The sequence below is a fragment of the Rattus rattus genome, chromosome 2 (assembly GCF_011064425.1).
Source record: "Rattus rattus isolate New Zealand chromosome 2, Rrattus_CSIRO_v1, whole genome shotgun sequence".
Taxonomy (NCBI): domain Eukaryota; kingdom Metazoa; phylum Chordata; class Mammalia; order Rodentia; family Muridae; genus Rattus; species Rattus rattus.
The window spans coordinates 166,423,112-166,447,724 of NC_046155.1; the positions used below are offsets into that span (position 1 = coordinate 166,423,112).

Below are 24,613 nucleotides of genomic sequence, written 5' to 3' on the forward strand. Positions count from 1 at the left end.
AATATTCGAGGAAAAGCCGCTGGCAGAAGAGCCTTACTTGCCTTATAAGAGACCTGCCTGCAGAGGGCACTCTACTCCACCACACTACATGCTTCTGGGCACTCAATTGGTTTCATAGAATCTAACAGCATATGAGATAAAGACTTCTTGCCTCCTAGACTTTACAGTTTAGCAGGAAAAGGAGACAACAACAGATGGTCACAAAATTAACAATGGGACAGTTGGAGTGATGGGTCACTAAAGTTTTTTCCTTCTGCAGCCTTTAACTGTTTCAAACTTAACCCCCCAGTCTAATATCCATGGTGTGCCTGCACACCACATGCCTTTGAGCATGTGTGCTCAGGCTAGTCTTGAACTGTGGATTCAGGTGGTCCTCCTGCCTCAGTTTCGGTTGGGGAGCTAGCTATGGTAGCTGATATCGTATCACAAAGTACTGTGAGTGTTTTTAACAAGCAGTGATCACCCAAAAGGAAGGTGATGTGCGTCCCATGCTTTGAGAAACATCCCTGAATGAATTAAAGGCAGGAGTTCGGTAGTCCAGCTGGGACCAGAAGGGCCTCATTCGCTGACTATAAAACCGGAGAGGCCACCTTGACTTATTCTGTTCTTTGAGTGGCATTACAGCTAAGGAGTCTTGGACTTTGGGCAGATTCAATAGGCCAGAATGCACTTAACTTTCTTTATGGCTGACAAACGTATTTTAATATGGTGGGTTAGTTTCCAGTGAGCAGAGAGGTAGCTCAGATCCCTGGGAACCACAGCACCTAGCCACAAACACAAAGAGCACAAGGCCACAAAGTTCTGACCAGCGTTTAACATAATCTGGTTTTAATTTATTTTTAAATTCTGTGTATGTGCTGGGAGTGGGGGGGGCATGTGCACATGAGTGTAGGTGCCCTGAAAGTTGGCCAGAAGAAGGTGTCAGATCCCCCTGGGACTTGAGTTACAGGTAGTTGTGAATTGCTCAACATGGGTGCTGGAGGCTGGGCCCATGTCAAGAGATCCAAGAATATGCGCTCTTGACCTCGGAGCCATCTCCCTAGGCCTCATTTAATTCTTATGATGGTACTATGAGTTAGCTATTATTTCTCCTTAGCTTTTTGAGATGAACATGGAAAGAATATTGGGATACCAAGGGCCATATGAACAAAAAGTCACCATCTCACAGTTGGCCACCTCTGTTTCCTCTTCATGACAGAGACCTGGTGATGTCTTTTCTGTATGTCTCTAGAGGCATTCTGTACATATAGAAGTATAATAACGCGTGGTCTACATATGTCTGCATACAATATACAGACATTCTCTCTGTATCTAGAGACTAGTTGATGCTAATATACAACTGGACTTCACTCTCTAACAGTTGCCAGCTGCAGAGTATCCGACTGCTCAGTCACACAAATTCCTATTAATAGATATTGGTCCTGTGTGTGTGTGGTGGGGGAGGTATTTCATGTAGCCTTGGCTAGCATCAACCTTGCTGTGTAGCCAAGGAACTCCCAATCCTCCTGCCTCTACTTCCCAAGTGGATTTCCCTGTAAATTACAGACCCTTTACCAGTGTATTTGGTTTATTAAGAGACACTGGGCAGTTTCCTACCTTTGTTGGTGTCTCATACTTTTAATTAAATTGTAAATGGAATGGAAAACATATTTAAATTTTAAGGTATCACAGCTCATTATTGAGATTAATATTTATTTATTTATTTATTTATTTATTGGCTTTTCTGAAACAGGGTTTCTCTGTGTAACAACCTTGGCTGTCCTGGAATTTTCTTTGTAGACCTGGCTGGCCTCAAACTCACACAGACCTGACTGTCTCTGCCTCCCAAGTGCTGGGATTAAAGGTATGTGCCACCATGCCCGTGGAGATTAATCTTTGACTGTTGTATGTAAACTTTATTTATGTGAACCAGCTGGTTTAGTTACTTAGAAGAGCATGGCCGAGGTTTTATTCACATGGGCATGAACTATTGGCCATACCACTGAACAAAATGTCTCTCCCCAGCAACCATTAACTTTAAGCCTACAGAGTCTCAGGGAAAGGTAGGCTTCAGGAGTTTTTAATAGAAAATTATGCCCCCCCCCAAAGTTCTAACTTGATAACCCAAGATGATATGCAGTAACCCTCCTGCCCTCAGCCTTGTGAGTGCTGTGGTTAGAGGCCTGGCTTTCTGTAAAAATTGAAGTTGGGGATTTAGCTCAGTGTTAGGCGCTTGCCTAGCAAGCGCAAGGCCCTGGGTTCGGTCCCCAGCTCAAAAAAAAAAAAAAAAAATTGAAGTTGGTCAGGCATAGTAGTGCATGCCTTCAACTGCAACACTTGAAGGCAGAGGCAGGCAAACCGTTGTGAGTTCAAGGCCAGTTTAGTGTACATTAAAACTTCCAGGCCAGCTAATTACATGGGGAAACCCAGTCTCAAAAATTAAACTAAAATAGTTTATGCAGGTATTTTTGCTAGGTATTTACTGCTTGTGATTACAACGACCTGGATTAGATTACATGAGATGTTTTGCTGAATGGACAAGTGAATGACGCCTCTGATCTGTCCCGATAAGAAATAAGTGCTTTCCATCATGTCATAATGAACACCTTCCCAGGACGCAGGCTTAAGCAGAAAGTGTATGCATGAGATTTAGAGGTTTGAGCAATCCCAGTCCAGTTGCTCAGAATCCCTTATGGAGTGCGAGTGGCAACACCGTTTTTTTTTTTTTTTTAAGGTTGAATCTTCGCTCATTTCCACGAGTGGATTAAATCTGGATATTTCCCAGGCACTCAACAAACACTAGTTACCGTCAGACTATGTCATTACTGAATGAATAGAGAAGGCCTGCCAGGCAGCCCCTACAGGTCGTGATTCTGCGCCTCCCATCTCCGGGACCGGTCTGGAGCCGAGAGGAACACGGGGAGCCGCGTCCTCACGTTCCGGCTCCCCGGAATCCACATGGGCGGGAGCTAGTAGGTGTGTCCACCTCCTTTGGGCGGGAGTCGCGCCTGTTACCTGTGACAGGACTCCCGACAAGGGACAGCGAGCTCTGCGGCACCCCGGAGCTCCTGTGTAGACGAACAAACCTAGAGGGGACTTGGGAAGCTACGTTTGAAAACGATGTGGGAGGATCCCACCAACAGAACGGTTAGTCCCGCAGCCCGGTACCTGGCGGATTGACCCCGGCAACCAGAGCGAGCGCGTGTGCACGGTAGCTCGCGTGTGTGCACGGTAGCTCGCGTGTGTGCACGGTAGCTCGCGTGTGCGCACGGTAGCTCGCGCACGCGTTCCAAAAGGGGGTGGGAAAAGAAGTCCTCCGACTCCCGCCCCAGGGGGACCCCCACCCCCAGCAATCCTGGCCGGAGTCCGCTAGAGAACGCGCGTGCGCGAGGGCGCGCCGCCGCCGTCCCGCTCCGCCCAGCGCTGAAGGGGGTCTAGCGCACGGCTCCGGTCTTCTCGCCCCTCCCCAGGCTCGCAGGCTCGGAGTAGTAGACTCCCGCCCTGCGGAGAGGGACAGTGAAAGGTTCCCTGAGCAGAGGGAGAAGGCGGACGTGGCTAGGAGAAAGGAGAAACCGGTCAAACAGGGTGAAGAGCCAGGATCCCCGGCTGGAGCCGACACAAGACACGCCTCCCTGCCTCACACCCCTCGGGGCTGCGGAAGTCCTCTGGAGACTGGCGCTGCACCGAAGCGACCAGTAAACTACGATTCCCAGAAGGTGGTGCGGTGGCGTGCCTACGATTCCCGGCAGGCCCCGCGCGCCAGGCTCTCTTCAGTGCGCTGCTTCTTAGGGAGAAACTACAGTTCCCACGAGGCCTCGCGCGAAGCGGCTTGGAAGTGGGCAGCCTGGAAGTCACTCGGGCCACTGGAGCTGGCGGCGTCTCTAGCGAGCCGCGCTGTGCTGAACGCCGCGGTCGAGGAGCCCGCGGGGCGTGCAGCCGGGACGCCCAGGTACGTGGCTCCTGATGCAGGAGCAGTCTCGGGCAAGGGTGGTGGTGATTTGGTAGCTGCTCGGACCCCGAGGGTCAGCGCAGGCGGGGTGACCAGGCGGACGGCCGGGTGTGGGCATCGGCTGTGGGGGGCGGCAGCGCGGGGACTCACGCCCTCTGTACCCGGCGGGACTCGTGCCCGCATGGCTCAACTTTCCAGACGTGCAACCTGGCACGGTGGGGAAGAGCTTAGAGTCCGGGAGACGTGGGTGCACGTCCCAGCTCTGCCACTCTGGAGCTGCGGTCTGGGAAAACCGCGCCGAACCTCGTTTTTGCCTTCGGTAAAACCGGGAAGGAGGAATTGTCCTTTGCTGGTGATTGTTCTGAGGTGTTGAGATCTGGTGAATAAGGCGTTTCACATTGAAGATACTTATTACGGGTTCGCATTATTGTTGGTTCCTGGAGGAATGAGGTGAAGGTACTATAGATTGCCAATTAGTTGACCGTGTGCATGTAAAGACCTGAGTCCATAGTTAACACTCAATGCAGAGTAGCTGCTGTTAACTGCGATCATTTTGATAAGAGCTTGTGCTTGTGAAGCAGAGAGACTCACGTTCAATTTTAGGTTTTGCCATGCACCAGCAAGCTGTGTGACCTTGGGCTACTACCTTTACCCCTCTGTGCCTTAGTTTCCCTTTCTATGCCTAAATATAAAGTGGAGATTTCAATGGAAGCCACCTCATCGAATTGTTTGGAAGATGTATAAGAGCACCCCGTGTCAAGTGCTTAGAACAAACGTTGGCACACAGTAGTCGGTAAATGCTGTCATTTATTCAGCGTTTCTGGGGAGCTTAGAGACCCTCTCTGAGCAGGGTTCTGACTGTAGCCTTGGTCTGCCCACTGGGCCAGATTCAACACTGAGTCCAATTGGCTTTCCCTTCTGCCAGACTTAGGTTTCCCGTTTATAAAAACGGGACAATAGCAGTATTACCTTGGTCAGGGTGTGCTGATTTGCTGAGCACCAGGCTGAGCTATCCTTCACTGAGTAGCAGCTCGTATGTATTATGATTGTTCTTCAGTGTTCTCCATCTGGCCCAGAGGCTGCCTGACTGTGGGCTGTGACATGACAGCCCTGAGCTCCCCCACACTTTTGCTCCCAGCCTCAGTGTCCCATCTGCGAAATGGTAGTCATAGGACTTCTACGCCAGGATTGTTCTGACTCGGGGAGATAGTTGGTGCTTAAGCACAGGGCCCCAAGCACTTGATGAATGTACCCCTCTTTTTTTCTGCAGTAAGCCATTTCTGATTCTGTTTGTACCTATAGGGCAGAGTGCAAGGTTAAGTGTCCCCCATCCTTAAAAGTTTACTCAGCAAAGGTTAAATCATTTTAATATGAACGCGTTTTAGTATAAGGACCCAAAGAGGCACTGCTGACCTGCAGTTGCCATCAGCAACTCTTGTGCATGCCCTTCTCCTCTAAGGCAGTATATTTCACTCCAGTTCGGTATTTATTGTTGTTGTCGTCGTCGTCGTCGTCGTCGTCGTCGTCGTCGTCGTCGTCGTCGTCATCATCATCATCATCATCATCATCATCATCATCATCATCATCATATACTGAGGATGGAGTCCAGGGCTTCATACATGTTAAACACTTACTCTACAGCTGACATAAACCCTAGACCCCATTGTGGCTCTGGACTCTGCATCTCAAAGACACTATCTCCCTCACCTCCAGTTCTAGACATGGAACTTCTATTTCCTTGATGTCCCCTGACGGACGTTGGGCACTGTACACTCAGCTTGCCCCATCCGAACACTTCCTCCTCTTTCTCCTCCTTGACTCAGTAGTCGCCATCACGGCACATCAGCTAACTGTGACCAGGTTGCCCAAGGCAGTAACTCAAAAGTCTTCTCAAATCCAGTTGATCCGAGAGGAGGGCGGAGCTGTCCTGTTACAGAAGCAGCACATCATTGAACCCAAGCTGGAGGTTTCCCCATCCCCTGAAGGTGGCCTTTTCTGTCTGTTTCAAGACAGGGTCTCAAGTAACCTAGGTTGCCCTATGTTCACTAGGTAGCCAAGGATAACTTTGAACTTCTCATCCTTGTGTCTGCAACTCCTGGGATTTCAGGCGTGAACCTAGCTGTGGAGAGAGGCTTTCCCGACAAGGTCCGGTTGTTTCTTTTAGGCCAGCACGCATGCACATGGGATATACATGTGTATATGTGCTCCATATGCTCCAGAGAAGACAATGGGAATTTGGCCAGACTGCTGTGGCTACAGATGTGTCAGGGAGGCCTGGCTTTCAGGCGACTCATTTCTGTGGTCTTTAACCTGCCAAAGACAAGCTGGTTAATAATTGCTTTCTGAAAAGCTGCACTCTCAGTGCATGAGAATATCCGGTGTGGGAAGGCAACACACGCACACGCGTGCGTGCACCCACCACCACCACCACCACACCAGGGCAGAGGTTGGAAAGGATTGTGCCGGGTCTCTGTGAGGTTTACCCTGTGGCAGGGTAAACCTGTGCTTGCAATTTTATTCGAGGTGGGCAAACTGGTCTTAATCAAATTAATGATGCCATCACATTTAAGTTTTTTGTTTGCTTTTTGTTGGTTTTTGTTTTTCAATCTGTAGTATTAAGGCACTGACTTAAAACAGATCCTGGGCTATCTCCCTTGTAGTGACAACAGCAAATGGTTTTTAAACCTTTCGGGGAAAATGGTCTAAGAGTTAACGGTGAGCCTGGCGTTCAGATGTTGCAGTTGTTAGGCGGTAAATCAAGAATGGAATGTGCCGTGATCGCTGATCTTTTCTGCTGTGAAACGTATTTGCCTGTGTTTTTCAGGCTTAGGCTTAATATCTTGCGAAGGCTAAATTAAATGTACTTACATTTTAATAAAAGAGTACAATATCATTTTCTCTGGTTTTTGTTTTCAGCTACTAGAATGAGAGGGAATCTGTATGCTAATTTTTTTAAGGCTTGTTGTGGCCATAGTCTGTCTGTCTGTCTCTCCCTCCTTCTGTGTGTATGTGTGGTTGAATTTATGCAAAATGACTGTGCTGTCGTACACTTGGCAGTAGAGCTGGCCAGGAGGATCAAGGCTAGCCTGTGCTATATGAGATGCCCTGTCTCAAAAACCAGAGTATTCAAGGCAGATAAGCTCACCGTAACATGCCAAGCACTACAGAGGTATAGAAAGAAAGCAGTGAGTACCGCCTTCCACACCAGTCTAAACCCTTGTGATAACCGCTCTTCTAGACCAAGGGTAATAAGTGTCTAGTGTCAGCTTTTGGAGCACCAAAGAGAACAAAATGGAGATGCCCTTGGCCTTGGTAATTTGGCTGTATGCTTCTGTGTGTGTGTGTGTGTGTGTGTGTGTGTGTGTGTGTGTGTGTGTGTGTGTTACGTCTGTCTATCGATGTGTGCTTATATCAACTGTTTTCTTCTTCTTCCTCCTCCTCCTACCCCTTCCTTAAAAAGGAAAGCTCAGGGACCAAGCTCCTGTTCGTGTGCTGAGACAGGGTCTCATGCACTCCCTTGGGTATGGCACATGTTCTCCTGGGCTTCCGTTTCTGGATCTGAACATCAGAATGGTACCAGGACCTTCCTTTGGGGTAGCTGTTGAGAGAAAAAGTGTATCGGACTTTTAAGGGCAGGGTCCATTGTGGCTGCTTTAAGGTCTTTGAAATCCAAAGTTCCTCACAGCGGGAGCTACCCTGGCCATCGGAGATAACAGGAAAAAATACAGGGGAGTTATAAGGCAGGTACCAGCTTGGAAATGTCTGGCTTTGGGATGAGAGGCTTAACTGCTTGGAATGAAGAGAAAAATCTGCCCAGAAAAGGAGGAGTCCACCACAGCAGGTGTGGGGCTGGGGACTCATGGGGGAGCACCAGTAGGGAGTACCAGTCCTCATATTTGCAAGAACTGGGAAATACTTGAAAGGGGGCATAGATGGCAGCTCTGGATTAAAATCCCGTATAACCACTAACATATGAGATACTCGTGGAGCTTTTCCTTCTATGAAATGTTGACCATCTCGACTTCTGCCTCTATCTCAGTGGTTGGTGGAGATTGAATGAGGTGTCTATAAGATCCTGGCCTGCTGGGCTGCCGTCAGCTCTGGGTCAGGCCCGAGTGACTGTTTTTATCTTACGAAGTTGACCAGTTTTACTGGGCATCTTCCATGTGCCAGGGTTTTTTCTAGGTACTGGAGGATTTGACATTGCATGAGCCAGGCAGGGTTTATTCTCAGTTTTTTTCTCTTGCACTGTAGCCCAGGCTGGCCTTGAACTCTAGGGCTTCTGTTCCTCCTCCCAAGTTCTGTGATTACAGACTCAGGTCTGGCTCAGATAAGATCCTTGCTCTCTTAGGGCTTGCAGACTACCTGGGGAGACGGGGCAGTAAAACCAGGTAGTTTCAGGGTTTTGTTCGTTTGATTAGAAGTTAAAAAAACAAACCAGTTCATGCTACTTTCAGATGGTTTTACGTCAGGGAGAAATGGCAGGGTAAACGGCCAGAATGGCTGGTGGGGAGGGCTGAGTGGTAGGGAGGGGGTGATTGATATAGCCTGGGTGATCAGGAATGGCCTCCCGAGCTGAGGGAGGGAAAGGCATGTGAGGTAAAACCTGAATGAGCAAGGGCATCACCTATGCCAGGAGTTGGAGGTGGGGGGACCTTGAGGGGCAGTTCCAGGCAGAGGGAACATCAAGTGCAGAGCCAGGAGCTTAGAATGAACTTGCCACAGAGGCAATGTTGTTGTCACTGGATGGAATAGGGTGGATTTCTGTTTTCCGAGCTCACACTTCTTGAAAGCTTGTAAAGTAATAATAATCAGAGTTGCTAACATTTAAGCAGCGTGGACTTGCGGCCAGGTGCTTGGCTAAGTGCTCTGCACGTCCTCAGTTAACAGTGCCAGTAGTCTGATGACATAACTAACTTCATTGAACTCATTTTACAAAAGAGATCACTGAAGCCCGGTGGTGGGTGGTGGCCCATGCCTTTCATCCTAGTGCTTGGGAGGCAGAGGCAGGTGGATCTCCATGAGTTCAAGGCCAGCCTGGTCCACAGAGTGGGTTCCAGGACAGCCAGGGCTACACTGTCTGGAAAAAAAACAAAGCAAACAAAACCCCCAAACCAATGAGATCCCTGTAGACTGATACTCTTCACTGCAGGTCCTCTTTAGGAGGCAAAGGCCAGTGGGGGAAGTGGGCACAGCATTTCTTTTTCGGGTTATTTGATAGGCAAAGCATTGGGAGCTGTATTTAGTACCTCATTCACACAATAGGGAAACAGTACGGGATGCTGTGGCATAATGGCCACTGTCAGAGATGCTCTAGGTTGGGCATGGGGCAGAGCTTTTGCAGAGTCCAGAGCAGAGAGAAAAGGAAGTAGACTAATCAGAACAGAGCAGAGCGAGAGAGCGAGAGGGAGAGAGGGAGGGAGGCGTGAGAATGGCAAGACAGCAAGAGATAGAGTGAGAGTTTGTGGGGTAGAGAAATCAGCGTGGGTTGTAAGGAAGGGTCAGGATACTAGTGTGTACTTGGATGTACTTGTGATACTGAGGGAGCCTGGAAACCAGCCTGGGCCTCGATATGCTGATGGGAGCCGAAGGTATCCATAGTCCCTTTCGCCAGAGGTAAGGGAAATGACTTCTTTTGACCCATGGGAACCGGTTTCACAAGTTCCTGAGGAATGCTGGCTTTTATCTAACCACCAGAAATCCTTCTCTCCCCCGGCTTGAGTTTATTTCTAGATATACAGACGACCTGAGACCTGAGAGGGGGCAAGATGGAGAGAGCTACACCTCCCAGCCAAACAGAGCAGGTGGATTCCGAGTTTGTTATGTTGCCAAGGTGATCCACGCTCACCTCCTGGCAATGCCTGGTGTGTAAAACATGCGCTGTGACACTATTGACTGAATTGACCATACGAGGGAGCACTATTCTGGGAGCTCTGTTGGGTAAGAGCTTTGATTCCTTGGTCCACTCATGGGATAGTGAGGTCACTATTTATTATCTGGGGAAACTGAGGTTCAGAGAAGCTAGAGTCACCAAGTGACTCTTCTAGAGCCTGTGCTACCTGTGGTCTGTCCGTGAAATGACAGACATGCAGATGTCCCAGCCTCTTCATCCAGTGCACCTCCTATGGGGAACTCCTGCAGCAGCTTCCAGTTGCTTTTGGGCCATGAGGTTGACTGCCATGCTGGGCCCGGGGTTTCTCTGGTTCCAGCTCCACCAAAATAACAAAGCGATCTGGGTGTGTGGCAGTCTTGTGAGTTTTTCAGATGTGATCACGGTCTCATGACCCGGCCCTTATCTGTCGGATGTACATTCTGAAATCCCCGTGAGTGGACTGTTGGGGTGTCCAGCACGTGCCTTGCAGCGCTTGGCCGGGGTGGGGGTGGGGGGGAGTGGAGGCGTGGGAGCGAGTGAGAGCCGGAGCCAGATTGGCCATGAGCTGGGAACGGTTGCAGCTGGGCGGGGAGGGCTTATTATAGCCTCCCTTTACCCTCGTGTGTTTGAAGTGTCTTGTCAAGAAAAGTTAGAATCAAGTACGGGGAGCTTTCACTCAGCATTTGTGCGGTTCAGGCTCAAGTGTACATGTGGGGGATTCCCTGCCTCTGCTCAGCCCACTTACATAATAAAATTATTTGCTTCTGCTCCCCTTCTTCTTCATTATGCAAGTTATTAAGTGGCCGAGGCTCTGGAAGCTTTGAGCACCCCTGGCCGGCCCGGGTAGCCACATGCTTCCCGTTTCTATTGCGCCCAGGGTCCTCCTGGGGCCCTTGGTCCCTCATGTTTCCTTCCAGCACCTGATTGTGAGGCTCCACCTACATTTTTTTTCCCCAAGACCTGTTTCAACAGGAGGCCTCACTCAGATCCTCCCTTGATCCGTCACTCAAGACAGCCAGAGCAGCCCGGACACCCAGCCCTGACTCTTCAGGGCCCTGCGAAGGCTCCACAAGGAACCTGAAGCCAGCCTTTGGTTTACAGGCAGTGAGCGCTGCAGTGGAAATGTCTGCTTTCATTCCGGGCTTTGACCAAAGAATGAAGAGGGGCAGCTTGGGACATTTTTGGGGGATGCGATAGCTGGCCAACGGTGTGAATGCCACAACCAGCTTGTGTTCCCCAGGCACACCATGTCGAAGCCCCTGTAGCATTTGCTTTTTGCCGGTGTTCACTTCCCAGGCCATGATGGAATCCCTCTGTAGAACCGACAGGCAGAAGAGCAGAAACCCTTGGGAATGGGAGGCAGAGGAGCCTCTGCTGGCCCCTTTGCTTCCTGCAGGTCTTAGGGAGGAGGCAGGTGTGACAGAGTTGGTGTGATTATGTCCGACAGCTGGCACCCTTTGTTCTAGCTGAGGATCCTTCTCTAAGGTACCTTGTTCTAAACCAGTCTCCTCCTCGTCGGGCTAGAGGCATGCATGTGTGTGTGGACCCAAAGCGTTGGATCCGAGGGTTGGCAAAACCCAAATGCTGGCACTATGCATCTGATATTTATTATTCTCACGTATACTGATGTGTGCAGGTGTGCATGCATGAGTGCTAGCACTCGCATGTGAAGACATGGGGCTGTCATTCCTTAGGCACAGTCCTCTCCCCAACCCCTCAGTGGCCAGGAATCCACAAGTAGGCTAGGTGGGATGGCCATCAGCTCCAGGGGTCAGTTCTGTCCCTGCCTCTCCACATCTGGGATTCAGGAGTTCACTTTTCTTAATGTGGGTTCTGGGGATGGAACTGAAGTCCTCGTGCTTGCACAGCAAGTGCTTTCTCTAGTGAGCTCTGTATCTTCTCAGCACTATTTCTAGTTAAGTACAGGGTTTCATGCGGCCCAGGCTGACCTCAGACGCCTTCTGATCCTTCTGCCTGTGCTTCTCAAGTGTTGTTTCTACAGGCTTGTGCCGTAATGTCGAGCTTTGAGTTTTTCTCTAAACTCTGTATGGGGGCATGGGGCATGTGCTGTGGTATACATGTGGAGTCAGTTCTTCTGGGGATCAGTTCTCTCCTTTTACCATGCGCAACCCGGGAGTAGACCTCAGGTCAGGCAACAAGTGCCTTCCGTGAATCATCTTGCAAGCCCCCGGATTGGATTTTTTTTTTTTTTCGGAACTGGGGGCTGAACCCAGGGCCTTGCGCTTGCTAGGCAAGCGCTCTACCACTGAACTAAATCCCCAACCCCCGGATTGGATTTTTTTGTTTGTTTTTGTCTTGGGTTTTTGAGGCTGGCGCTCTCTCTCTCTCTCTCTCTCTCTCTCTCTCTCTCTCTCTCTCTCTCCCCTCATGGCCCTAGCTGTCATGGAATTCACTCTGTAGAACAGGCTGGCCTTGAACTCACAGAGCTCTGCCTGCCTCTGGGACTGAAGGCGTGCGCCCACCGCCCAGCCTAGCTTTGGTTTTTAAACTTACTCGGTGATGATGCTCTCATGAGAGTTGTGGAAGGTGAGTTACCTAGCAGTGCAGCCTCCACCCCTCACCTTTCCCACCGTTCTGGGGCCCACTCGAGTGTGAGGTTGGGAGACAGGAATAGTGAAGGGGACCTAGTGGCCCACACCTGTAACCTCAGCCTAGGAAACGGCCAGGGTGCTCTCAGGAATCCATGGCCACCTTCATCTGTGTCCTGAGTTTGAGGCCAGCCTGGGCTACCTGAAACCTACCTAAAAGAAACACAAAACCAATAGAACAAAAGGGGCCAAGAACACACCTCAAGGGATAAAAGCCTGATTTTGATCCCTAGAACCCACATCGTGGAAGAAAAGAGAGCAGTCGCAAGTTGTTCTCTTGACTTCCACATGCGTGGGAAATATCGATTAAGAAAACCATAGAAAACAGTGCAGAGAAGCTGTGCGCGGTGTGGACAGCAGCAGACGCTCCGGGGAGGAGATTAGTAGGAGGGAAGTTTTAAGCAGAAAAGCCAGAGGACAGCCATGGAGGAGGTAGGCGTGTGTGGTGAGGGACATGCAGAGGTCCCGAGAGGAGTAAGGTGGAGTTGCTCCTGGGACATAATACCAATTTAGGGAGATGGGGGCGACAGAGGTGGACGTGGTAAGAGCCCGTTCTTCCCTGTTCTCTAAAATAACAAGAGAAACCTGAATGTTCGGTGCCACGGAGCCCACTGCAGGGTTGACTGGTAAATAGTGTTGCTATTTGCGTGGTAGCCACCGCTGCGTGGGCTGGAACTTAGACATCCAGGTCCCTTCATGAGAGACACGGTGCTCGCCAGCCTGCGGTCCCTCACATTGTATTGAGCTTCCCTGACTCGTATTGGGTTGGACCATAACCGGACTGTGGGTCGTGGGTGGATTAAGAATGGTTTAACATTGAGCTTTAGGAAGTGAGGTCTGACAGCTTCCTTCCATGAGCAAGAGGCCTTTGGTCACTCCTACTCACTCTAAGGGTTGGAGGCCAGAGAGCAGACCCTGTGTCTCCTTTGCTTTCACTGATGGCCTGCAGTGCCTGTAACAGCTCAGAATAAGAGCCCTCGTCCAGCTAAGTCTCAAGGCTTGGCTCTGCTGCAGTCTGACAGAGTCCTTCCCTACCAGACGGGACCTGGTAGGCCAGTCTTCAGCCTTCTCATCTTGGTGCCTGAGTTTAGAGTGGCCATGGTGGTGTGAGCTGGGCAGCAGTGGAGAGGAAGTGGCTTGGGAAGAGGTCTGGGCGCCATGGTGTGGAGGAGGAGGAACACCCTTTGGCCCCTCCCATTTGCCACACCCTTATACTGACCAAAAAGATAATCAGAAGTCCTCAAGGATCCCCCCCCAAGGACCGACTCCGGTGTAAGATAAATGCAAACGAGGCAGGGCCCAGCCTTGGGAGACCTGGGCCGGAAGTTGCCTTGGTTGGTGTGGCTTTGGCTGGTAATGGTGACCGTAGTGGCAGCAGGAGCAAAAACAAGTTTAGGCGTCTAATGTGTGCCGGACACGGTGCTAGGTACTTTACACGCTGTAACCAACTTACCCCAAGCCTCTCAACCACCCCTTCAGCTAACCCACTTATTCCCTTTGTAGAATTTGAATAACTCACTTCAGAGGTCAAAGGGTGGTTCTCAGGCCTGCAGAATCACAGTGGGCTTGTCCAGAAAGCTCTATGCTCCAGGTCCAGTGAGAGTGAACATTTGCACTTTTAATCCCCCAGGAGCTACCAGGGCCCATGTCTAGGAACCACGTTTTGAGACTCATTGATGTATCATAGGAAGCCCCAACATAATGGGCTGGAAATGAGATTTATATCACAAAGACTCCCATAGGTCTCAGTAAGGGTCCTTTGTGTCCCTCGGCCGTCGGCTGTGCACCTTCATGAGCCCTGGCTCCCTGTGTGGCTCCAGTTTGCACACCCTATAGGTGCAGCAGCAGTTAAGGGGACCTCTTACTGTGTGTCCCTTTAAGAGAGAACAAACCTTGCTCTTAGGCCCTGCCTCCTGACTCCTCTTAGGTCTCTCGGGGTAGCACTGGAACAAATAGCCTGACACATAACCCCGTCTGTGCAAATCAGAGGCCAAGGCCAGCGCTGTGGGATTAAACTCACATCGCTGTTCAGGAGCACACAAGAGTGTGTGAGGATCGGCCGGAGACGTGGGTGAGACAGCAGAACCACAGTACCCTGCATTTTGCTGTTTGTGCTGCACTTCTCAGATTTGTAATTACTCAGTTACTTAGCTGTGCACTCTTTAATCATGGCTGACTTTGAAAACCCGTGCGTAGTCCCTGTACCCTAGGAGCCCTTTGTCGAGTCAGCTACCAAAATTTGTCTGAAAGTGTGGGGAATCCCAAGTCGGGCACAACACTGGGGGTGCAGGCATGCTTTCTGAGAACCCTCGCTGCTTGGCACCACCTGGGGTCCCCTCTGCCCTCTCCCACTCCTGAGCAAGATGCTTCTCACAGAGGCTCAACTCTGAGGACTCTGGAGGGCTGTTGAGCGGACAGAGGGGAGAATGTAGGTCAAGTGCAGGTTGCCAGCTCAAAATTGTGAACTCTGGTGGTTCTGTCCCTGTCCCCAACCATCTATGAAAGCGATCTTCCTCTTTTTTTTTTTTTTTGGAACTGGGGACCGAACCCAGGGCTTTGCGCTTGCTAGGCAAGTGCCCTACCACTGAGCTAAATCCCCAACCCCAGGACCTTCCTCTTATAGGCAGCATTTTCCTCTGACTACCTATCTGTGGACAGTGGTTGCCCCGGGAGACTGCAGAGGGCCTGAGAAATGTGACTTAGCCTATGTGCAAGTCCTGGGTCCTACTGGGCCCTGTATTGGTCTCGGGTAAGCCCCATGGCCCCACAGTGTCTGTGTCTGCAAGGTAGAGCTGGAAACATCCATTCTCCTAGGTTGGGGGGATTGAAGCTTGTGAAATCCTGTGCGGTGCTTAATGCCTGACAGTGCACCGCAGTTTGATGAGGGAAGTAGTGAGTTTTAATTTGGCTCCTGTGAGACGGGGTCTAATGCTGACGGCCAGTCTGGCCTTGAACTTGTAGCAGTTCCTCTCACCTCAGCCTCCCAAGTGCGGCAGTCTACACATTTCCATCAGAGTCCGGAGGTTAAGCTCTGTAACTGAGCAGTTGTTTCCCATTTCGAAGGCTCAGGTGTGAGCAACCTGTGATAACGCAACCTCGAGTTATGGAACGGATGGTGGTTCTTTGTTGGTGGTTTTTTTGTTTATTTGGTTTAGTTTGGTTTTTTGAGACAGCCTCATGTAGCTCAGGTTGGTCCCCAACCCTCTATGCAGCTTTGAATGGCCTTGAAATTCTGTCTCGCTGATACAGTCATAAGCTATCGGGCTCCAGAGCGATGACCTCACTGACTCCCGTTCCTATTCCCAAGGTGGACACTAGTCTCTTCACAGAGCCATATTAGCACAGCAGTCAGAAGCTGGACTCTGAGCTATGTTGCTTGGGTTGAACACCTACTTGTTATGTGACCTCCGTCCTGTGACTTCTGTTCAACACTATCTGTAGAATAGGAGTGGCCTTAGTTCTGACCTAAAGGCTACCCGTGAGGCCCTGGAGAGATGGCAGCAGTTAGAGCAGAGTTGTGCATCCAAGGCGGGGCGGCAGGATCTTCCCCAGGTTTAATCATTAAGCTTCCATCCTCTGCAGCCAGCACTGGCGGCAGAGGCGAGGGGCCCACCTGTGGGTGGGAAGGTTGTGTGAATGAAGCTGCTGGGCTCAGGGCAGGGATGCTGTGGCGCTGACCCAGCCCTGGCTCAGCACCAAGCAGGTGGCCTGTAACAGGCAGGCTTTGTTACCTTCGAGCTTTCTCCCAAACTCATTCAGACCCAAGACCACGTGTCTGATGAGTAAGGAATCCTGTTATTTCCCTTCCCCAAAGGGAATATTGGCAAAACAGCCTCTTTGGGAATGCGCCTGTATGCAGAGAGCAGCCATCTCAGGGGAACTCCGGTAGCTGGCATGGCCTGGAGGCCGCTGAATAAGTCGTTAGAAGCTGGCACGGCTGGTTCCCATTTCCGCATTCCAGACACCCACAGCACAGGAGGAGGCACCACCCCAGGTCGGCCTAGGGAGCTGGGGCAGGTGGCCCTTGCCTAGGGAAAACCTGGGACAGGAGCCACACCTGGGGCCAACCTCGTAGCCATCTTCCTGGAGTGTAATCGCAGCCGTGTTCCGGGACGCCCGGTAGGTAAGCAATGTCTCCTAACTTCGGTAGCACCTTTCAGAGAAAGTTAATGTGTTTCTTCTTTGAGAACGCAGGCTTTTACATTTTTCTCTTTCTCTTACCTCCTCTTTTCCCATGAAGTGGTTACCTGTCTGTAAGTGAAAAGAAAATGGAGGCCACGGACTCCCAGGGAAAGAGGAGATGACTCTAGCTGAGCCCCTGCTGTCTGCAGACTTTGTTACCAGGGGCTGTGGGTGCCCCAGCCTGATATGCACACTGTCTAGTCTCCTGCGAATCCTGTTTCCTCCCGGGCCTCAGTTTCCTCTTTTGGGGGAAATAGGAAGTAGCAGTAGTACCCACTGAGTTGTCATGCCGTGTGCCCCAGCTCCTCTGACCTGCGCCTGTGTTACCTGGTGAAGTCCAGCTCGGGCCCCTGGCTCCCTGCTCTAGCCTCTCCCTAGCTGTGTCCTCTGCCTGTGGATGTAGTTTGGGTGGCATGTCCACCTACCCTCCCATAGTCACACAACCATTCTCAGGACTAACCTTCCAAAGCCACCTCCCCTTACACCCCTACTCCCTCACCCCCCACCTCAGACATTCCCGTCCCTGGGTACGTTCCTCTCAGTCACCCTGGAGCCTCTTCCTCCACTGGATTTTTCTTCCACCTGCTTCCCATGGGAGCACAGGCAAGGCCTTGATCCTTGTAGAACAATGCCTGACATGTGGGTGGGTGCAGCGTCAGTTATGCTGTGAATGCATTTATGCTACTAAGTGGCCCATTGGCCGATGGTGGCTAAGCTGCTGTCATTTGGGGTTGGCTAGAGTGCCACCAGCATTTCCAGGAAGCCATGGCAGTGGTTGGCGTGGCCTGTGCACCTGTCTCTCTGTGGTCATTCTTGGGGTCTGTCAGTCTCAAGCTGCTGGCTTCCTGGCCCTCAGCCCCTTCAGGCTTCACAGCCCGGAACTGGCAGTGGCCCATTTGGGCATTCTGGGCACGTCGCATGGCAGAGAAAGTGTGATACTAGTGAGTTAGAGAACAGTGGGGTAATCGCAGAGACTTGTGGAAGGCCCCCATGTGCGTGTCTGCCGTGTGTGCGGAATGGTGACCTATCTCCAGGTTTCTATGGCAGGAAGGCAGGGGAACTGGAGCAATCCAGGTTTGTCCTTCTTTCTGCTTTAACAGGCAATAACTCTCGCTTCGCGCCGAGCAGGTCTTAATTAACCAGTGAGTTGGAGGAATCAGACTGTGTCGTAACTGACAGTTCTCTGTTTCTGGCTCCAGGTAGCAGCTACTGATGCTGTAAAAATATCCTAGGCAGGTTTCCCCAAGGCTTCCCAGGAGCCAGGTCAGGGGCCCGCCCTCTCAGGCTTCTCCCTGCTGCCCCAGCTTTGAGGCACCTCATGGGCCCACTGTTGCCATATGACAGTCACGTGCCTTCACCCTCCAGATCCCGATGCAGTGTGGAGGGCTGCCGTGGCAGTAGGAGCATCACTCTGGGGGACGTTGAGGAAGCGCCATTTCTTGTAATGTTTGAGTCCTGTGCTGCCTGAATCCTGGGTCCTAGCTGCCTTTTCTGGAAGATGGTGTTAATTGATAGTGTCTGTGTAAGCGAGACTTTAAAGAGAGGTCAGGTGACAGCCAGTGTGCCAGAAGACTCCTGAAGCGAAGAGTGGGGAGGGAGTGTTCAGGAGCTGACTTTTAAGTTCTGAGTGTTTTCAGTCTGCCCCACCCCCCTCATCGAGGCTCTTCTTTCTCCCCTCCTTATCTGAGGACAAGCAGTGCCCTCCCACATCAGCATCTTCCCACATCTTACTACGGGTATTAACTCTGTGATTATATAGTGCTACAGGGAACAGTGTTTCTCCATTAGGGATAGCACAGACTTTATTTCCCCGCATTTCGCTTTCACACAGCAGTACCATAGAGAGGTATTTCTCCATCTTTCAGTGTTCCTCCAATTCACTCTTCTTTAAAAGAATGGTCGGGCGGTGGTGGAACATGTTTTTAAGTCCCAGCATTTGGAGGCAGAGGCAGGCTGATCTCTTGAGTTCGAGGCCAGTCTGGTCTATGGAGTGAGTTCCAGGACAACCAGGGTTACACAGAGAAAGCCTATCTCAAAAAAAAAAAAAAAAAAAAAAAAAAAAGCCATAAATGAAAGGAAGAAGAATGGAAAGAAGGAAGGAAGGGGAAAAGGAAAAGAAAAGAAGGGGGACAGACATGGCTTAGTTGGTTAAGAGCACTTACTGCTCTTGCAGAGGGCTTGGGTCTAGGTCCCAGCACCTACATCGTGGCTTACAACCATCATTAAATCTAGGAGATCTTTTTTTTTTTTTTGGTTCTTTTTTTTTGGAGCTGGGGACCGAACCCAGGGCCTTGTGCTTCCTAGGTAAGCGCTCTACCACTGAGCTAAATCCCCAGCCCCAAATCTAGGAGATCTGATGCCCTCTCTTAGCCTCTGTGGGTACCAGGCACATACTTATATGCAGGCAAAAATTCATATACATTAAATAAAAATCTAAAAAATATTTTATATTTCATCCTAGCATATATTCTACCACGCCCCCAGCCCCTCACTGGGGGATTCTAGGCAGGGGCTCTACCACTGAGCCACACCCCAGCCCCTCACTGGGGGACTCTAGGCAGGGGCTCTACCACTGAGCCACGCCCCCAGCCCCTCACTGGGGGATTCTAGGCAGGGGCTCTACCACTGAGCCACATTCCTATTCCAAACATACTCTGGCGGGTATGCCATAATTTATTTGGCTAGATGTCATGTGCTTTCCTTCTGTTTCTAACTTTTCCCCAAAATTATTTTTACAATTGCTGGCCTTCTTTAATTAGCTCAGAGGTGTTGGAGCTTAGCTACTTTAACTTCAGCCCTGTCGGCCTCTGAGGCTGAGCGTGAGCAGTGGTAGCCTAAGAGTGATGCCCCTTGTCCAGACTCAAGGTGTGTGTTCTGGAGGTGCTCGCCAGGCCCAGCGCAGTGATGAGCCACCTCCGCCAAGTGCTTTTTAATTATAGAAATGATTAATAGAGGCATCATTATTATACAGATGAGCTGTGCCTAATGGGTACTTAGGACACAATCAGGAGGGGAGGGGTCGTGTTCTTTCCTATTAAGAATCTTTGTTGGGAAGTCAGAATATGGAAGAGATTTTTTGCTGGCCGCTTCATAGAGAGCGCTTCAGTTTGGGAATGTGCCTGTCGCCGTAAAACTCGAAACATTCGGATGAGATTCTGCTGCCCAACAGGACATCCGGCAGACTTCAACTGTCTTAAGATGTCAACCGAGTATTTTTTCTCATGCATGTGCCGCTGACTGAGGCTCGGCTGGATGGGATGGCTCTTCAGCTGGTCCTGCAGTGGCTGCAAGTCGGGAGTACACAGGGCTAGAATATTCCAGATTTTTTTTCTTCAAATGGCCTCTAGGATGACCGTCCAACTTTCTGTGTGGTCTCCAGACCTTTCCTTCCATGTAGCATTCGTAGTCAGCCAGACTTGTATAACAGTGGCCGCCGCCACTGCTGCTGCTCCTCCTCCTCTTCCTCCTCCTCCTCCTCTTCCTCCTCTTCCTCCTCCTCCTCTTCCTCCTCCTCTTCCTCCTCCTTCTCTTCCTCTTCTTCCTTCTCCTCTTCCTCCTTCTCCTTCTCCTTCTCCTCCTCCTCCTTCTTCTTCTGTAGTTTGCTTGTTTGAATTTATTAGGAACAGGGTCTTGCTATCTAGCTTTGGCTGACCTTGAACTTAGTGTCTGCCCCAAGCTACAGGTGTGCACCCCCCACCGTACCTGCCTCTTTGGCTTCTTAGGTTTTCTTAGGGCTTAGGGCAAGAGCCAGCTCCTATCCCTTCCTCCTCCTGTTGGCTGAAGCGAGCCACTGTATCAGCCTTGTGAGGAGGGATGCTGCAAGAATCGATGCCAGGAAGGTACCCTGTTGGGGTTCACCCGTGAACACCACCACAGCCCGTTTCCCCACATCCCTGTGAGAGGAAGGAGGAGTGCTGGGGAGGGAGACACCGCCACATGGAAGCAGAAGCTTTCCTGAAATCCCCTACATATCCACTCTCCACCACCGCAAGGAAGTCTAGGAAACGTAGCTTTATAGGGTGCGTTGCTAGTCTGGGCAGAGGACTGGTAAGGAAGGAGTAGTCGCAGGAGACATACGTGTTGGATGGGGTCCTGTACAAGTGCCTTGTTCACAGCCACAGGAGTGGTTACATAAACCCCGGCAGCCATGCGTTCATTTATCAATGACTCAATAAGTCCTTAGGGTCAGCCACACGCCAGGCTTCATAGGATGCTTGTAGGGACCAGGGATGTGAACCCGTGTGGGAGTCAACTGGTCAGGATCATCTGCAGGTCTTGGTCTTGGGCTTAGATCGTCTCTCATTGGGTACTGGTTAGACAAATGGCCGTGAAGTACCCAGTCTTCACCTGCGTGGTGAAGCCACTGCGAGCACTTTCTTTATGGGAGTCCCCCGGAGTGGATGCTGTCGCCATGCCCAGTTCTCACATGGAGGAGCAGAGACATGGGCTGGCTCAGTAACTCGGTGCGTGTCCATCAGGGATGGCACCATGGAGCTGACTCAGTCTCTCGTGTGGCCCTAGAAACCAGGAACTGAGTTTCTTGTCACATCGCTTTATTTATTTTAGAAACGTTCCTTACTGAAATGGGCTTGTGACACCAGAACAAACAAAAACCAGAAACCACCCACTGTCCCCTCCCCTGCACTCCGGCTCCCAGCCTCATCGGTGTGCAGACAAGACAGTGGCTTGTCCCTTGGATCAAGATGTGCCTCCTTAAAAAGCACTGGGCGGGGAACCCAAGGCTCCGTAGGCTGGGCAGGCTCTTTGACTAACCTCCATCCTCAGGCCTGAATACACCTGGTTTAAGAAAAAAATAGGAAAACCCCTGGTCCTTAACACATAATACACAAACAGAGGTGTGTCGTGCAGTACCAGGCAGCCATTATTCCTGTGCAGACCCAAGAGCCCGCGTCACAACTCCCAACTTCTCATGCTTTGGAAGAGACAACTACTGAGGCTCGGAATGGTGGTGCGTGCCCGTGATCCCAGTAATTGGGAGCCTCAGGCGACATACTGTCTCAAAAATCAAACCCCAACACATGTAGGTATTTTCCGAAACCATGTTTTTTGCTTAATACAATTCTAAGATTGATCCAGACCGATGGATGCAGCCGTGGGTCTTTTTTTTTTTTTTTTTTTTTAACTACTAGACTGTGTTTGGTTTAGTCATGTTCCTTTTATTCATTACATTTATTCTGTTTTATTGATGTGCATATATGTTGTATGTGTGTGGGACGTATGTGGAGATCGGGAGTTGGTGCTGGGGATTGAATTCAGGTTGTGGCCCAGTGTCAGATGCCGAGCCATCTCACGCACAACCTTCTCGTAGTCGCTTCCAGGGCCGCAGGAATGCTGCTGGTTTCCATGGTTGTTTTTGCTCACCATGCGTTACTCCAACTGGGTGAGCGCTTATTTCTGGGTATTCATGGACAGGAAGTTTGCGATTGCCCAGCACGGTAGCTCGAGTTCCTTTGACCCGTGCCTTGTCCCACCTGGCTGGGTAGAGCTTTCCTAGTGTAATGGACGTGACAGGAAGCCTTACTGTGGTGAACTCGCAGTGTTCTGGAAATGTTGTGCAAGGCAAAGCCACTTTTTGTTTTGTCCTCACTCCCACTCTGCTTTGCGTAGGTGGCCACTTTTTCACAGGTTTATTTATTTATTCGTTTCATTTTGTTTGTTTTTTGGCTTTTTCCAGGCAGGGTTTCTCTGTGTAGCCCTGGCTGTCCTGAACTCGCTCTGTAGATCAGGCATTTCTGGACCACCCTCCCAGACATCCACCTGCCTCTGCCTCTTGAGTGCTGGGAATAAAGGCGTGCACCCCCATGCCTGGCCTTCATTAGTTTGTTAGTGTCTGCTGTTTGAGCTAATGAAAGTTTCATGGCCTCCTGGGTGTCCCCTCCCCACCTCCACAGTCTTTGGGTGCTCCTACTTTACGGTGTCACTTTTGGACCCCCCTTCAGTGTCTGTGTGTTTGACACACCTACCACGTGTCAGGATTAATTTCAGCTGCAGGTAAAGAAAATGATAAAAACACAAAATAACAGTGGCCTGGTAGGTACATGGGGAACAGATTTTTCTCTTACAGGAAGGAGTCTGATGTTAAGCAGACCAGGCCGTGTTCTTGTAAGAGACCAGACACTTCTACTCTCCTTACCCTGCTACTGCCCTACCTGGCTACTCTCCTCGTCTGTAGAAAGACTTGATGGGAGTTTCAGGCAAAAATTCGACTTGGCATGTATAACTGAAAGGGGGTTCTGGGAAAAGTAGTTTCATTTCATATTAGATTAGCTTTTCTTCCTAAATTAACAGAAGAGTTCAAACAGTAGAATGAGCAGCTAGCAACTTTACTAATTTGTGGTATACCCTAAAATAGAGATCGTTGTCTCTTTCAAAGAGGGTCTCATGTAGGCCAGGCAGAATTTAAACTCCTGATCCTATACGCTCCTCCTGAGTGCTGGGTTTATAGGTAAATGCCACCACACCCTACTAAAAATGAAGGATTTGCCAGATACCGGGATGGAAGCTTTATATGTTGCCCTTTTACATTCGTAAATTTATTCCACAAATACTGGTCAAGCACCCGAGAGGGCTAGCCGTTCTGGGAACCAGGGAGATAGCACCATATGAGGCATAGTTCCTGTCCCTGGTTGTAAAGGGAGCCATCGGAAAGTGTGACAAGGCAAGAAAAGAGGCCTGGACGGAGGCAAACAAACCCGTGCCAGCTCCAGTGTGGGAGCACTGGATAGCTAGGGGAGGAAGAGCATTGGGGTACAAGGATAGGGCCAGTGCAGAGGGCCTGAGGCGAGATGGCGCCTGGGGCATGGGAGGGACTCTGGACCTCCATGAGTGGGAGAATGTTGGCAGTGTGTGTGGAGGGGTGGGGGCAGATCACCTGGGGCTCGTCAGGCTGCAGGAAAGATCCACCAAAGTGAGGTGAGCCTTGTCAGGGCTCCGAGGAGGAGAGGGTGTACACAGATGGGAAAGTGATCACGAGTCACCCTAAGTTCTCACCAAGGATGCCTTAAAGCTTAAAGCCTACTGGCTTCCAGCATCGCCACCTTGTAACCTGTACATTCTGAGTCCTCCATTGCTGTATAAACAGCCAGTGTTTGTCCCTGTAAGAAAAGGCTTCTTTAAAGACAGGACCGTTGTCATGATTAAGGTAATTCAAAGTAAGTGTTTACATCATGTGGACTGGGCAGTGTTAGCGTTTAGGTCCCACGCTGTCTGTCTAGGACTTGTTTGTTCTGATTAGGACATCACCAGTTCCCACTGGATTAGTTCCCAACCCTGTTAAGTTTCTCTTAGTCTTTTATAGGGAAGAGCATCTTCTCTCTCTCCTATCTTGGGGCTCGTGTGTGTGTGTGTGTGTGTGTGTGTGTGTGTGTGTGTGTACAGGTTTGCACATGTGTGCATGTGTGAAGGCAGGGCATCTATTGTCTCTATTGTTCTCTTTTATTTCCTTAAAACAGGGTCTTTTTTTTTTATGAGTCAGTATCATTTATTAAGAACAGGAAAATAAAATTAGAACTCAATCAATGTCAGGAGATTCAGGGTTGTTCAGATCAATACCCAATTGATATTATAACTCTTATGTATCAGAATAACACTTCGGGTTGGTTCAAATATCTATCATCTTATCTTTTAGTTGAACAGAACAGAGAAATGAGCAAAATGTATCAAATAGCTACTCCAGCTTGTTTCTCAGGACCATTTGCTTGGAAAAAAATTTTTCCAGCCTTTTACTCTAAGGTAGTGTCTGTCTTTGTCACTGAGGTGCGTTTCTTGTATGCAGCAAAATGCTGGGTCCTGTTACGTATTCAGTCTGTTAGTCTATGTCTTTTTATTGGGGAATTGAGTCCACTGATGTTGAGAGATATTAAGGAATAGTGACTGTCGCTTCCTGTTATTTTTGTTGTTAGAGGTGGAACTATGTTTGTGTGGATATCTCCTTTTTGGTTTATTGAAAGAAGATTAATTTCTTGCTTTTTCCAGGGTGTAGTTTCCCTCCTTGTGTTGGAG

At 50.1% G+C, this 24,613-nt stretch overlaps 1 protein-coding gene across 1 annotated transcript in view; it reads left to right on the plus strand.

Moving 5' to 3' along the window:
- Positions 1-3,099: 3,099 nt before the first annotated feature.
- LOC116893376 overlaps positions 3,100-24,613 on the plus strand; it is an 86,592-nt gene continuing 65,078 nt past the window's right edge. The window contains exons 1-2 of the mRNA XM_032895176.1: positions 3,100-3,126; positions 3,255-3,928. Coding sequence (XP_032751067.1) covers positions 3,100-3,126; positions 3,255-3,928 — 701 coding nt within the window. The remainder of the gene's footprint in view (positions 3,127-3,254; positions 3,929-24,613) is intronic.